The sequence below is a fragment of the Lycorma delicatula genome, chromosome 11 (assembly GCF_047948215.1).
Source record: "Lycorma delicatula isolate Av1 chromosome 11, ASM4794821v1, whole genome shotgun sequence".
NCBI lineage: Eukaryota > Metazoa > Arthropoda > Insecta > Hemiptera > Fulgoridae > Lycorma > Lycorma delicatula.
In genome coordinates, this window is record NC_134465.1 from 43,552,249 (window position 1) to 43,566,521 (window position 14,273).

At 29.4% G+C, this 14,273-nt stretch overlaps 1 protein-coding gene and 1 long non-coding RNA gene across 4 annotated transcripts in view; one reads left to right on the forward strand and one right to left on the reverse strand.

Annotated features, from left to right (window-relative positions):
* Window positions 1–14,273, forward strand: part of LOC142332047 (nose resistant to fluoxetine protein 6-like) — a 113,436-nt gene that overhangs the window by 61,436 nt on the left and 37,727 nt on the right. For both annotated transcript variants that reach the window (XM_075378166.1, XM_075378165.1), the window contains exons 3-6: window positions 3,957–4,100; window positions 7,717–7,940; window positions 11,605–11,810; window positions 12,040–12,122. In XM_075378166.1, the coding sequence (XP_075234281.1) occupies window positions 3,957–4,100; window positions 7,717–7,940; window positions 11,605–11,810; window positions 12,040–12,122 (657 nt within the window). The remainder of the gene's footprint in view (window positions 1–3,956; window positions 4,101–7,716; window positions 7,941–11,604; window positions 11,811–12,039; window positions 12,123–14,273) is intronic.
* The window catches only part of LOC142332049 (uncharacterized), a 50,299-nt gene that overhangs the window by 4,144 nt on the left and 31,882 nt on the right, over window positions 1–14,273 (reverse strand). The window lies entirely within an intron of this gene.

A 14,273-nucleotide genomic window follows, 5' to 3' on the forward strand; every position in this document is an offset into this window, starting at 1 on the left:
GGTCACACATGTTTCAAGGCGTACTTGTGCACGTGGATGCTCAGCACGCGTTTCTTCTTGTTCTCAAAGATACAAGTTGTTCATGTGGAATGTCTTGGTAAAATCACAAAGAGCAGTTTGAAGTTCATAGAGGCTGTAGGGGTTATCTTGATAAACACTTTTTTTTGCATAACCCCAATTAATAATCCGGTGGTCTTCAAGTCCAGAGAACAAGGTAACCTCAAGCCCCTTAGAAATGATTCAATCTACAACATACTCTTGAGTAATTTCATAGACCGCCTGGCTGAATACACAGTCACGCTATCTTATTGAATTCAAGCATCATTAATGTCAATCTCAGTTAGCTCTCCTATGAACTGGTGAATGATTTCACAATAACGAGCTGAATTTATTATTTCTACAAAGAATATTATGCTGACTACTCTTCTTCTGGATATTGCAATCCACACCCCAGTAGTTTGGTCATGTAGAAGAATTTCATGAACGTTATGTGGGTTGTTGGCAGACATAAATAGGAGTTCTATGTGTGCACATATTCTGATAAAGCAGAACTGAGCCTCAACGGTAGAGAAAACATAGTCCAAAATATCATCAGAATTATCTGCTGAAAATCATTAAAACCACTCACAGCATTGAATTCACTTTCCACTGTCTGTGATCGATAACTTTTGAACTAGTTTCACTTTACATAGGAGGCTGAGCTTCCTATAAACTACCTTATTTTTTTTTTCTTGTTTAACATCTGGGACATCTGTTAAGTATTGCTTCTGAGGATGAGATGATGATTTGTAGCGCATATGTAAAATTCATGCCTGACCGGGATTCAAACCCAGGACCTCCTGATGAAAGGCCGAGATGCTACCACTTGTGCCACGAAGGCCGGCAACAAACTACCTTGTGTGAAGTTATTACACTCATGTCTTTTTCTGTTGGGCTAACTTTCACACAGACTTGTAGGGACTACATGGCAAAGCAGCTGATTTGTCTTTAAGTTTTTCTTCATTGAGGACCGATTGTCTATCACTTTGCTGATAGTCCTTTATTGATCCCATCCCTAAATTTCTTGATTAGTGCTCTTACACTATGTCAATTAGAAACCAGCGTATCTGGATCTAAACCTAACAGAAGATTGATCTTTCATTGTCTTACCCACTAAGCTCAAGAAATATGTATTAAAGAACATGGTTCTAAAGTTACAGCCATTTTGAGAGCACACAAAAGTCATGGTTTCAGTCATTCAAAGGTAACGAAAACACAATGAACAACAAAGAATCAGAAACACCTTCTCGTCTTAAGGTCTTGCTGACTCGTGAAAGCAAACTATCCACAATGCTGGCTTATTAATCTTTGCAAAAAATATTACTTGAGTAAAAAGTGTTAATCATGTTTATAATTATAATCATGCATATAATAGATGTATAGTAACTTTTTAATATACAGTAGTTGAATTTTCCATAGCCTGTCAACACTTGTTAATGAATAGTTTATGACCACACACATTTTAAAAAACCTTTAAGAAATAGGTAGAATGTAACAGTCTAAATTATAATTTGAATTGTTCATAAATAAATATATTGAGATGTTCATACAACACAGTAGTGCACAATGCTGTCGAAATCTTAAGCTCTGAAGAGTTGTAGTACAAAAGTGATAGGTCAGGTATACAAGTAAATTTTCTATTCTGATTAGAACATAAAAATATATTATGTAGATCATGTCAGAAATGAGAAGATATCCTAGTCCAAAGATAAAGAAAAACTGCTCCATTATTTGCTTGGATGGATCAAAGGAAACTGTGATAAACCCTTGATCAGAACATCATCACAAAAAACACAATTAATAAGATAACAAAGAGGATGTGATTAAAATCTATATTATTTGTTTAAAATATAAATGAATGAAATAAAGTTAAAGTAACACAGAAAAGAAACTATATAATAAAAAAAACCTACAAGATAATTCATAATTCAGAAGACATTAATGAAAACCTATTTACGAATATATTTATGCAGTTGTTTTAATACAATGTAAAAAATTCAGGGTTTATTAAAACTTTTAATTACTATTAATTAAAAATTTGATGACAGTGTAATATTATTTCTGTAAATTAAATTCTTTTAATTGTATTAATAGTATAAATTGTTGGGAAGTATTTTTAAATAGCCTGGAAATTGATTAAAAATGCCAATGTAAGCACAAAGGTTTCTTGTACCTTTGTAAGCTGAAATATGTGTTCATTTACATGAAAACAGCTGTTTGCTGGTTTTATATAGGTGGATATTGTTAAAGAATAAGCGACTGACTATACTTTTTAGCAAAAACCGATTGTATGTCATAAATATAGACAAAAGGATAGGGTAATAATTTAAATTTTTTAAATATTCATCAACATGATGAATGTGTGATGTATTTATTATAGTATAAATAATTTTATATTATAAAAATTAGTTAACTACGATTAATGAAATATATACACCATGTATTATAGAAAAATAGACAGATTACAAAAACAGTTTGAGTAAAAACATTTTTCCTTTCTTTTTCCTGTTTAGCCTCTGGTAATTACCTTTCAGATAATACTTCACAGAATGAATGAAGATGATATGTATGAGTGTAAATGAAGTTTAGTCTTGTACAGTCTCAGTTCCTGAAACCCAACCACCGAAGAACACCGGTATCCACGATCTAGTATTCAAATCCGTGTAAAAATAACTGACTTTACTAGGACTTGAATGCTGAAACTCTCGACTTCCAAATCGGCCGATTTAGAAAGACGCATTTACCACTAGACCAACCCGGTGGGTTTGAGTAAAAACATTGCCAATACAAATGCTATCTGATATTGTATTACACTGCAGTATCAACACATTGCATTCCTTTAAATTAGTTTGGAGATCTGGCCAGTAGCTTATCACTTATTACCTACAATAGTTTTTATTACAAATTATTTAAATTGTTTCATTACCAACTAATACCTCCGTAATAACTAAAATACCTCAATAATGTACAACAAAAAAAACAAAGAGAACTTTAAAACTGCCAGAATTTAACGCGGTAACTCTTTATGTTGAGATGCCCTGGGTTTGAATCTATTTGTTCACATAATTTCGTTATCTCAATTTATTACTCGTACAAAAAACTGAAATGAACATGAAACTAAAAATATTAATACTCTATGGCAGCAAAACTAAAATTCAATGATTCAACGCAATATTCAAATCAATCAACTGAAAATCAATATTTCTCCTTTATGATAAAAGTAAAAAGAAAAAGACATAAAGTTTCTCATACTTATTGCTTGCCCACAAAGTAATCCAACAGAAAACCATAAATCAAAATCATGAAAAAATTTATTTTTTGAAAAATAAATTTTATCTTTACCAAGATAAAAATTTCAAACTAGAATAATGACCTTTTTATGCTGTAATGTATTGACCAACAACATGTTCTTAGTGTATATATTTTTTTTAAATTACCACAGATTATTTTTAAGAAATGGAAAAAGCCTTAACACAAAATTTAGTTATTTAAAACCTTTCTGAACTGAGGGGCACATCTCAAAATGTCAAAACTACAGAATAAATATTGATCAAAAAATTTTTCTTTCCCTAAAAAAATTTCCTCTTTTTTCTTTCTTTTGCATAACAAAAAATAAAATAATAAATATTTCCTAACCTTAATAATTGCTGATTTAGATCTGACTAAAACTGTTAAAAATTTGCAACCTAACAGAAGAACTTCTCCATCCAAACCATCTGTAACTCATTCTCTGATGAAGGGAACTTAATTTATTATGTGAACAATGTTAGCTACTTCATATCACAACACACACTATCACATTATGTACCATTGGTCTGTTAAATGAGGTAGATCTTAATATACATATTACTACTGTATATAATATATACTTTTATTAGGTTGAAATTTCAACTGTTTTAGCAATTTTTTTTTTACAGATGAAAGTGCGGACGATAGTAATTTCAAACCACCATGGTATATACAACCAACATTTATACCATCTGGAGGAAGTGATGAGTGTAAAAAACATACACAAATGTATGTAGATGGTTTAAAGTCATGGAAAAAATGGTCTATTCAGAGTAAGTTGTTGTAATATTTTATCTATAATATACAATTACAGAGATACAATCATATAAAAACTATGAAATTTACTTCACTGAAGTAAGCAATACCAAAGGATGCTCTATAGTAAAGTTTTTATGATAATCCAGAATTACTTCATATTACAAGTTTTGCTGTTATTGAAATTTATCTGATCAATAATTAGACAAGGACTGAAAGAATATCTACAAAAATTAGCCAAAATAATAATTATATAACAAATAATAATTAAAAACTAAGTCTTGCCCTTTTGGCTTTCCTATCGTTTACATTTTGTAACTTTAAAATGCTACACTCCATTCAAATTATTTATGTTTTCATAAATACTCATTTTACAGGACTGATACAACACTTTTTGTCCTGCACAAACTACCAATGTATTTACTACACCCTAAATCATGTTTCATAAATTATAATCTTTATTAAGTTACTAAATATTTATGCGGTAAAAATGTCTGAAATAAATAACAAATTGGCTGCAGTACTATATATGTACTGGCCATATTGGCTGCAGTAATATTTATATATGTCTTGTATGGGCATTTATGACGAGGCCTCTCATTGTAAATGCTCATTCGCATTTATTCTCCCCTCGATTTCCTTTCTGTGCATTGCAGGTCCTACGTAATTGATAAAATTTATCACCACTTTGATGATAATTTTTACAATAGCAGATGTAAAGGATTGAGCCTAAACAAGAGAATCATTTGCACAGCTCATAGCACTGCTAAGTAACACAAATAGTTCTACCTTTGACTGACAGATAATATCAGAAGAGGCAAAAGCTTACAAAATCAGTATTCCGTAATGCACCAATGGAAATGCAAATACTGAAGAGTGGGAGTAATGAACAAAAATTACATGCAATAAAAAAAATACTGGAACCAACACTTTAGAATACATAGCGAACCTACTAAAAACTAACATATTTATTCAAATGATACCTAATCATCCTTCACAACACAAACATGCACTTTTTTCACACTATTCACAGATTAATGGCTGCCCAATCACGCTTAAAAAACTACATTCTATATAAAAATAAAGAAAAACTCAACAGACGCTTAGTTGTAACTTGTGTAACTCTAACATACATCAAGTATCAATACAACATTGCTAACGCTTTCATGCAAGAAATTTACTTTACTGCTTTCATTACAACAAGCAAAACACATAAGATCATACAATAAATTACAAAACACTAACTCCACAACACAGGAGAATATACAAATTAAATTATCCATGATTAAAAGTAAATTCACTACATTAGAAAAAATGGAAACACCTTCATCTGCTGATAAAAAGAATTTACACCACTACACACAACAAAGATTACTAACCCTGAAGGAAGGAATGAAAGAATATGAGATGAAAACAAATATACGAAAAACTAAAATAATAGAAATAAAATAAAACAAATTGTATCCAGTAGTATAGATAAATAAAAAGGATACAAAAAGTAATAATTACAGACTTTTGGGAAAACTGGTGAAAGAGGACTGGAAGAGTGTAATAGAAATAAAAGTATGGAGGAGAGCGATGACAAAGGAAGCCATCAGTAAGAAGATGAAATTACCATGTATTAAAAATCTGGACTTAAGAGTTAGGAAGAAGTTAAGTGAAAGCCACATATGGCATGTGAAATGAAAATGAAGGTTGGATGATGAGGAAGAGGGAGCGGGATGACTGGATTGAAGCTTTTGAGATGTAGATATGGAGGAAGTAGATAGACAAATAAAGTGAGGAATGAGGAAGTAATGAACAGGACTAAAGAAGAAAGAGCACTTATGAGGGAAGACACAAAAGAAAGAGAAATCAGTTAGGGTATCTGATTAGAGGAAGTGGAATCTTATGCCTGAATTGGAAGGGCCAGTAGAAAGAGAAAGGAAGCAAGGAAGAAGAAGGATGAAATTAATAGAGATGGAGGATGGAAACTACAAAGAAGAAGGTTTGGGACAGAAATGAGTGGAGTTAGTAATTGTTGAACGGACCTGCCAAATACATTACCTTTAATACATATTTAATCAAAACATACAAGGAAATTAACCAAAAAATGCAACTTTTATAACGGCTTCTAAAATTCAAGCTTTCAATCTTGAGTGTGTCCTACGCTAGCAAAAGAGAAGAGTTAGGGGCAGACAAGGACTAAGTTGGGGAGAGCCCCTAATAGAATGACTTTTAAAAATAATAAAATTATCTGTTCCATCTCTTTATATACCAGAAGTTTCATGCCGAACAAAATAAGGGGGGGTTTTGGACAGAGAAAAATTATAAACAAAAGATGATAGAAGAACGTAATAATTTTAATCAGTCTTATCACCATACTGGTATCTTTGATAACAAGCTTACAAACATGGACTGTAAGTTCTTATGTTGCTTACCGGATAATCTGGTTCATATACAGACTTTCTACTTTTTTAGAACAGAACTAAAAAAATACCTAATTCAAGAAGCCTTCTACTCTTTTGAAGAGTTCTTTTTAATAGGGAAACCTTTGTCTGACTAGTAAAAAATCTGCAATTATACGTATAAGAAAGTTGGAAAGTGTTCTGTGTATTTTATATTTAGTTAAATGATTAAACCAACACCTGGTTAATTTTAAAAAAATATATAGACTGAATATATTACTTCATTACATACTTAAGGAGTTTCTTGATCTTTCTAAAGCAGATATCAAAACAACAGTGCTATCAAATACTCTAATAAACAGAAAATAATTAGCTCTGAGACTTTTGGAAGAATTAAATTCCATTACTTTGAAAGCAGGTCATTTAATACTTTTACATTATCAATTTGTCATGCTATTCAATAAATCTAATCTTTTTCTAGATTTATTATTTTTACTTCCTATAATAATCTTTACCAAATTTATTTAACCTGAATAATAAAAAAGCACTTCAAACTATTTCTAATTTCTATGATTTTAACAAACTGTTATCTTAAATCATGACAATATCTCCCTTTATTTTGTAGTCGATCAAATCATCTAATTTTCATTCAAAGTAGTTGATTGTTCACATTCTCCTGTAAACATCATATTTTTAAGTCTTTTATTCTTTGTTTTCTGGGTTTCCATTGTCCACATTTGACTGCTATACTACGACAAATATTTATACAAATTTATTTTTAACTCCTAGATTTATATTTGATACCAAATTTCTAATCTGCAAGAAACTCTTTTCTTGCTGGTAACATCACTCTTTTGAAAACTACCCGCTCATGCGTTCTTATTAATTACTACAATTAATAAGAATGCATGAACATTCTTATTTTATTCTACATTTATTTAGGTACTACACCTAAAAAACAAAATTATATATTTCCTTATTAATCTCATTCCTCATTATTTTCCTCTTTATCATCTGTCAAGGCTGTTGGACAGTCTGTAATCTTCTTTCAGTAAGTATTTTGAGATTATTCTAATGGGTAAAAATGGATTCTACTCAATCAGAGTTTTTTTTCTAAAATAGTAGGCTTAATTTAATTAAATTTCCATCTCACACATTTTATGCACACTAAACAATTCTGCAATAAATTCTGTAGCATATCTTTTAATTTTAGTGTTATTATTTTATTTTTTTTTTTTAATTACAGTGTGGGATGGAACTGGTAAACTTGGAGCAGGATTATTTTCTGGAAATGCCAATCAATTGGGTGATTTCCATTCATGTCTTAAAATAACAGCGCCTAAAGGATTAGAACCAAATTATTGTCTTGCAGCAATAGATCTGATGGTAACCAACGATGCTCCACCTGTTGTACAAGATATAGTTCATAAAATCCAAGGAGAAAATTTTATACGAACAACACAATTTGATGTAAGTTGCTACAATAAACCCAATATTTAACAATCAATTATCATATGTTTTTCTTCTTATTTTTCAGATAAATGAATCCAATAAAAGATTTGAAGGCTTGTATGTTGAAATCATTATTGTTGGGTTTTCATTTCACTTTCTGATTGTGCAGCGTTTAATGTTGGCCATAAATCTGAGACTAATGATTCATCAACCTCAAACGTTTAGGTTACCACTCCAACCATCCAGACTTACCCTAATAATATATTCCCCTTTTTCTTTCTCTTTTTTTTTTGTCTTCAGTCATTTGACTGGTTTGATGCAGCTCTCCAAGATTCCCTATCTAGTGCTAGTCGTTTCATTTCAGTATACCCTCTACATCCTACATCCCTAACAATTTGTTTTACATATTCCAAACGTGGCCTGCCTACACAATTTTTCCCTCTACCTGTCCTTCCAATATCAAAGCGACTATTCCAGGATGCCTTAGTATGTGGCCTATAAGTCTGTCTCTTCTTTTAACTATATTTTTCCAAATGCTTCTTTCTTCATCTATTTGCCACAATACCTCTTCATTTGTCACTTTATCCACCCATCTGATTTTTAACATTCTCCTATAGCACCGCACTTCAAAAGCTTCTAATCTTTTCTTCTCAGATACTCCGATTGTCCAAGTTTCACTTCCATATAAAGCGACACTCCAAACATACACTTTCAAAAATCTTTTCCTGACATTTAAATTAATTTTTGATGTAAACAAATTATATTTCTTACTGAAGGCTCGTTTAGCTTGTGCTATTCGGCATTTTATATCGCTCCTGCTTCGTCCATCTTTAGTAATTCTACTTCCCAAATAACAAAATTCTTCTACCTCCATAATCTTTTCTCCTCCTATTTTCACATTCAGTGGTCCATCTTTGTTATTTCTACTACATTTCATTACTTTTGTTTTTTTCTTGTTTATTTTCATGCGATAGTTCTTGCATAGGACTTCATCTATGCCGTTCATTGTTTCTTCTAAATCCTTTTTACTTTCGGCTAGAATTACTATATCATCAGCAAATCGTAGCATCTTTATCTTTTCACCTTGTACTGTTACTCCGAATCTAAATTGTTCTTTAACATCATTAACTGCTAGTTCCATGTAAAGATTAAAAAGTAACGGAGATAGGGAACATCCTTGTCAGACTCCCTTTCTTATTCCCCATATATATATATTGAATATATTCCCCGTAATAATATATATTCCCCATAGATATTGAACAGAGTCGGCGATAAAATGCATTTCTATTTAATCACTTTGATAATTAACAAGGGATCATGTTATCATGGTCATCTTCATGGTACCATTTTTCAAGTACAATTATTGCTTTACTATCATCATAGAGGTTTTTGATGACTGATTTTATTTCCAGTTTCACTGAGAAGGTTGAATTTTAACATATATTTGATTTTCTTATATGTAACTGTTACTTTTCTACATGAAATAATGTAAATATAAGATTTATTAATTTCTTTTTATGATCGCCAAATAAAAATTCAATAGAAAAAAATTTTTTTGGATTAAAATAACAGATTTAAAAGAGATGACCCTCAGAACCTTTTTTTCTTAATTTAAAATACCTTCTTAATTTCAAATTCTGAACTGAGATATTATGGTAAATTTAATGAGGATCATAGGCAGCATAAATCTGGAAAAGTGTTTTTTATTCATTAAAAAAATTATACAATTTTTTTTTTTTTTAAGAATCATAATAATAATATATTTTAAAAAGATTGGATAAAATATTTTTATGTTTAAAATCGAGGATTTTGTGTTGGAAAAGTAAACAGGAACTAAAAGAAACTTTTTATATATATTTATCTTTTTTTTTTAAGAAAACTCTTTTCAAGAACTTATGAAAAATCATTTTCAACAAATTTTTACAGTCATCCTCCATAATATTAATATTGCTGTTTGATACGACAGAACTAACTTAAATTATTGCTAATGGTGCTTTTATAAACTGACAAAATATATAGTCTCTGCAGTCTCTGTGGATAGTCATAAGCTTTCTTGAAATCTACAAATGTTATCATCATGTCTCTGTTTCTTTTCCTGTTGTAATCCATTATTAGCTTTAGACATATGATCTGGTGTGGACAGCTCCTCCAGGAACTGAAACCTTCCTGGAATTCTCCTAGTTCTTTCTCAAGTTGTAAACCGATCCTGTTGAGGATGATTAATATAACAACAGGTGTTATATTAGAATAAAAAATTAAGTTTAAAATTGAAAATTTAATAATTATAATTATTAAAAAATTATTATAATTATTATAATTATAATAATTTAATAATTGTTGGTACACTTGGGTGAAAATCGATTTCCCCGGTTATCAATAAGGAAGCATTAACCAAAAAAAATGTTTTAAAATATGTATTACTACACGTTTAATACACACTGGAGCAGGTGATCAAAATTTTATCCTTCTGCTCTTATGTCTCCCATTAACCCATTAATTAAACATTTTTTCTTCACTCTTCTGTCAAAATCATCTTTATAAAATAACCTTGGCTAATAACAATTAAACTTCAATTTTTTTGAACCTTTCATAGATTTGTTCCAAGTATATCCAACCTAATTGAAAACTTTCTGGTTAAACTTTTAACTCGCTTTATTAATGTCTTTATGAAGTAGTTAGTTTTCTCAAGAAGAACTAGTAATAGGCCTACCTGATCATGAAACATCATCATCTCCAAGTATTTTAAAACTGTATATTCAGTTTATTCAAATGATGGATTGGTAGTAGAAAATTAGGAAATCTCCTACGGAATTCTTCATGGATAACAGCAATACTATTTCTCTACAGGCATTAAAACATAAAAACTTGTTCTTGTAACAGGTACTTATTAAACACTATTATTTGGTACTTACGTATTAACGCCACCGCAGCTACAGCTTTATTTAAAAACAAAGTAGTCAATCGGATTTTGGTGGAAAATAGGCCGATATAGAGTTTAACATAGATTCAAAACAGTCTCTTTATTAATTTTAATAAATGGTTATTTATATTTATTTATTTTATAAATATAATTTAACCTACACTCGCTTCGCTCGTAACCTTGACTAATTAACAGGAGTGTTTTGATTATTTAAATAATAAATAATTGCAATAATTACTGAATTTATTAAGCAAATACTCAAAAAATTATGGTGTTAATTAGTCAAGGTTAGCGAGTGAAGCGAGCATAGGTTAAGTTTGGTTAAATTATATTTATAAAATAAATAAATATAAATAACCATTTATTAAAATTAATAAAGAGACTGTTCATTTTCCACCGAAATCCAATTGACTACTTTGTTTTTAAATAAAGCTGTAGCTGCGGTGGCGTTAATATGTAAGTACCTTATTTTCAAGGTAAAACAATGAACCAAACAACAATTGAATATTAATTATATTATTATATCATCTTATTAGTGCCATTGAAAAAAAAAAACAAAATTTTCCATCTGTAACAAACTTTTACAGAAATTAAATCTCCATGCCGAAGAAATTGACTTTTAATTTACCATGTTCAATGATAGGTAATGCACTTCGAAGAACCAAATGGACGACACTGCAACTTTTTTTTCATTAATTTTTCAATACATTAATTATCAACAACAAAATAAGTAATTTAATAATGTACTTCTCTTTTCTTTAGACAGGTCATTTTATACCAAGATATTCAACACTTGCATGGGGTATTTGTTTACCAAAAAGTTGTACAAAAGATTCTATACTATCAGGGTTACAAACTGCTTTGCAACCGTTAAATTCAACACCAGGATTAATAGTACATACTGGAATTCCAAAATATTCATGTTATGAAAAACCTGATTCTCCACCTTTATCAACAATTTTAACAATGTAAGTAAACACAAAATAAAATTAATCTGGATAAAATAATAATATAAAGTAACAGGACTAACGTTCATTTATGCACACATACTCTGTTCAAAATAAGTTAAAGAATTTATCTTTTTATAAATACTTTAAAATAAGAAAATTAAAATACCAAAAAATAAGTAACAAGAATTATCTTTTAAATTATTAAGAAAACTTATTAATTTTTGTTATCTTTTCTTTTTTTTTACAGTTCTTTCTTTGTTTTTGTACTTATTCTCTCAATTATAGCAACAATTATAGACATAACTAACAACGAATGGAAGTACAAAACAGGTAAATAAAAAAAAAAACCATTATTTAATAAACCTAAGAGAAGATTCTTTTTTTCCATTTTTTTTTTTTGTTTTAATATTAGTTTATCAATATTAAATCAATCTCTTAATGAAATTCTAAGCTTTTCAACATATAAAAATTGAATGTCAGATCATTTGGCGCCTATAAAAATGAATCATGTACACTTATATTTAGAAAATAAACATTTTAACTTTCCTTATGTTTATATTTATGAAATACAATCAATCTTTGCTTAAGAAAATAATTATTTAGTCTAAATTAATAAAATCTCCTCTTTCAAATCAGAGCATAATTGTTTTCATTTATTCAACCATTAAAAAATATTTATCCATAAATTTATTTAAAAAATAATTAAAAGACATTCTTTCATATAAAAAGATTATCATTACAATGGCTATAGATTTTTTAAAATTAAAAAATAGCCGTGAATTTTCTGCGCCCTGTCCAATGTGTACATAAACATTGGGATTGGGGAAAGTTTTTTTGTATTCAACCAATAGATGGCATAAGAATCACATAACTCAGGTAATGTCAAATCTGACAACACTTGTGTGATTATCAAACATGTGAGTATTTTTAGATTACATTAGTTTATTTATTTAAAAAATATTTAATTCTTAAAACTAGTTAGATAAAATAAGAAATTGAACACATTAAATGTAAAAGGAAAACTGTGACTCAGGCTGCTAAAATATTTCTGATCATTATGTACATGATGGAGTATCAGTATGTGTGGCACAAAGCTGGTCCAAGCATTCTCAATCTCGAAATTTTGATGTCAATGATGTACCTTTCCTCTGGTTGGCCAATGACTGAGAAAGCTCCGGAAATCATGGAAAAAGTTATCAAAACCAACACATTAGCAGTTACAATATCAGTAATGAACTAAACATGGACCACAACATAGTTTTTTTAAATCGTTTATACAAGGCTGTTAGATAAAAAAAAAAGAAAAAAACTTAATGTTTGTTGGGTGCCATATGATTTAACAATGAAAAAATGTAAAGGATCGAATTTCTACCTGCGCTTCATTGCTAAAATATTACAAAATCAGCCTATTTTTTAAACAACTCCTTACAGGTGGTGAAAAATGGTCTCGCACAATAATAATGTACAGAAAAGATCAAGGTCGAACTGAGGTGCAGCTCCATAATCAGTGGTCAATCCTAGATTGATGCCAAGGAGAGTGATGCTATATGTGTGTTAAGATTAAAAAGTTCACTATGAGCTGTTGATGCCTAATCAAATGTTCAATTCTAACCTCTATTCTCAACAACTAGAAAGGTTACACCAAGCTATCGAGATAAAAGAACCAAAATTGATCGATAGCAAAGGTCTTCCATTACAACAATGCTAAACTTCACACATTTTTAGTGATTGGTAAAAAATTAAGAGAGCTTGTTTGGGAAGTTTGATGCATCAACCGTATAGTCATGAAACTATAATTAATTTTAGTTACTGTAGAACTCTCTTAAGGATATAAAGTTGTTTTCAATAGAGGCATGTGAAAATCACTTTCACAATTTTTTTGCATAGAAAACGTAGTTCTACAGTGACAGAATTTTACTTCAAAAATGGCAAAAGATGTCTATCAAAATGGCACATGCTTGGTTTAACAGATTTCATTTGAAATATTAAAAACCTTGTTTCACTTTTGCATTACAAAAAACCTTTCCCTAACCCTTTAAAGTTTAAATAATTTCCATTAATGTCTTATGAATTATTTTTTTATATTTAGTTTTATTCTGATTTATTCTTTATATTTAATAATCTTCATTTATTTTCCTTACCATTACTTCATATATTTATATTTTAAATAATTAATATGGACTTTAATCAGAACCAATTTTATCATATAATTAATGTGTTCTTTGTAATGCTATTGTATTCAAGATTTTACTATAGTTTCCCTTGATTCATCCAGGTAGTTTCTTTTTTTATCCAAGAAGTAGCATATCAACCAATTCCTGATGTGATGCATACACTTTACATAGATCACATCAACAATTAACATATGTAGATCACATCTGGATTATTCTGATCAGAATAAAAAAATTTCATAATTTATTTATTCTCTTCTTAAATGAGTTAAATAAATAATAAAATAATTTCAATTTTACCTTAACATTT